Here is a 1,165-nt window from a genome sequence, read left to right on the forward strand (position 1 = left end):
GTTATACATTATACACGGAATAACATGAAATCGAAGAATAATTGCCACCAGTGTTAACAATTAATTTTTTTTATTCAGGCTAGAGAGATAGCTTCATCAGGAGTTCCACCAATGGACACAACTGCTGAGGTGGCGCTGGTGTTAGTGAACACTGAAAATCATCCTCCTAAGTTCGCCAGTACTCGATATGAAGGCACAATTGAGGAAGGAAGTCCAGCGCTCACCGCAGTTCGATGGGAGGGCGCCACTATCTCCCGCATCACAGATAACGATCAAGTAAGATAGCCGTCGATTCCATAAAGTTTGGAGGAGTTCTTTTAACATTTTAAAATGTAATTAATTATTTTTTTCCAAAGAAACGTAATACTTCTTATCGAAGTTCTAGGTAAAATGTAATAATAATAAGAATGTAATAATAGAATATCATATAGTTTCTATTCGGTAAAAATACGATTTTATGAGAAAAATAAAAACCTATTCTAAAACAACGCAATTCGAGAAAAACTATTTTAAGATTCTCTTTTTAAAAAGCGATTTGTAAAATTGTTTTTGAGAAGAAAGGTTTCTTTTTAGATTCAAATAAAAAATAATTATTACTAAATTCATAAGTGAGTTACCAATAAATATTAACTAAATGATAGAAATTCAGTAATATCTGTTTGTATTTAAGTTACTGTTTGTGGAAGTTTTGCTAATATACGTTTTATCCAAACAATGCATCTTATCATATTGAAGTTGAATTATATCTGGAAGACTGCCATGCTAATAGTTATCAACTGTAGCACACATCTTAGTCACGTGTCTGTAATGAACTTGTAACATCTGTAGCACACATCTTATCTACGTGTCTTAATGAACTTGTAGCATCTGTAGCACACATATTATCCACGTGTCTATAATGAACTTGTAACATCTGTAGCACACATCTTATGCACGTGTCTGTAATGACCTTGTAACATCTGTAGCACACATATTATGCACGTGTCTATAATGAACTTGTAACATCTGTAGCACACATATTATCCACGTGTCTGTAATGAACTTGTAACATCTGTAGCACACATATTATGCACGTGTCTGTAATGAACTTGTAGCATCTGTAGCACACATATTATCCACGTGTCTGTAATGAACTTGTAACATCTGTAGCACACATATTATGCAC

At 33.5% G+C, this 1,165-nt stretch overlaps 1 protein-coding gene across 1 annotated transcript in view; it reads left to right on the top strand.

The window, feature by feature from the left end:
- The window catches only part of LOC111083428 (cadherin-86C-like), a gene marked incomplete at its 5' end in the record, with an annotated part of 8,754 nt that overhangs the window by 6,733 nt on the left and 856 nt on the right, over window positions 1-1,165 (top strand). The window contains one exon of the mRNA XM_022379938.1: window positions 79-276. Coding sequence (XP_022235646.1) covers window positions 79-276 — 198 coding nt within the window. The remainder of the gene's footprint in view (window positions 1-78; window positions 277-1,165) is intronic.

Source organism: Limulus polyphemus, unplaced genomic scaffold (assembly GCF_000517525.1).
Source record: "Limulus polyphemus unplaced genomic scaffold, Limulus_polyphemus-2.1.2 Scaffold9482, whole genome shotgun sequence".
Lineage (NCBI taxonomy): Eukaryota > Metazoa > Arthropoda > Merostomata > Xiphosura > Limulidae > Limulus > Limulus polyphemus.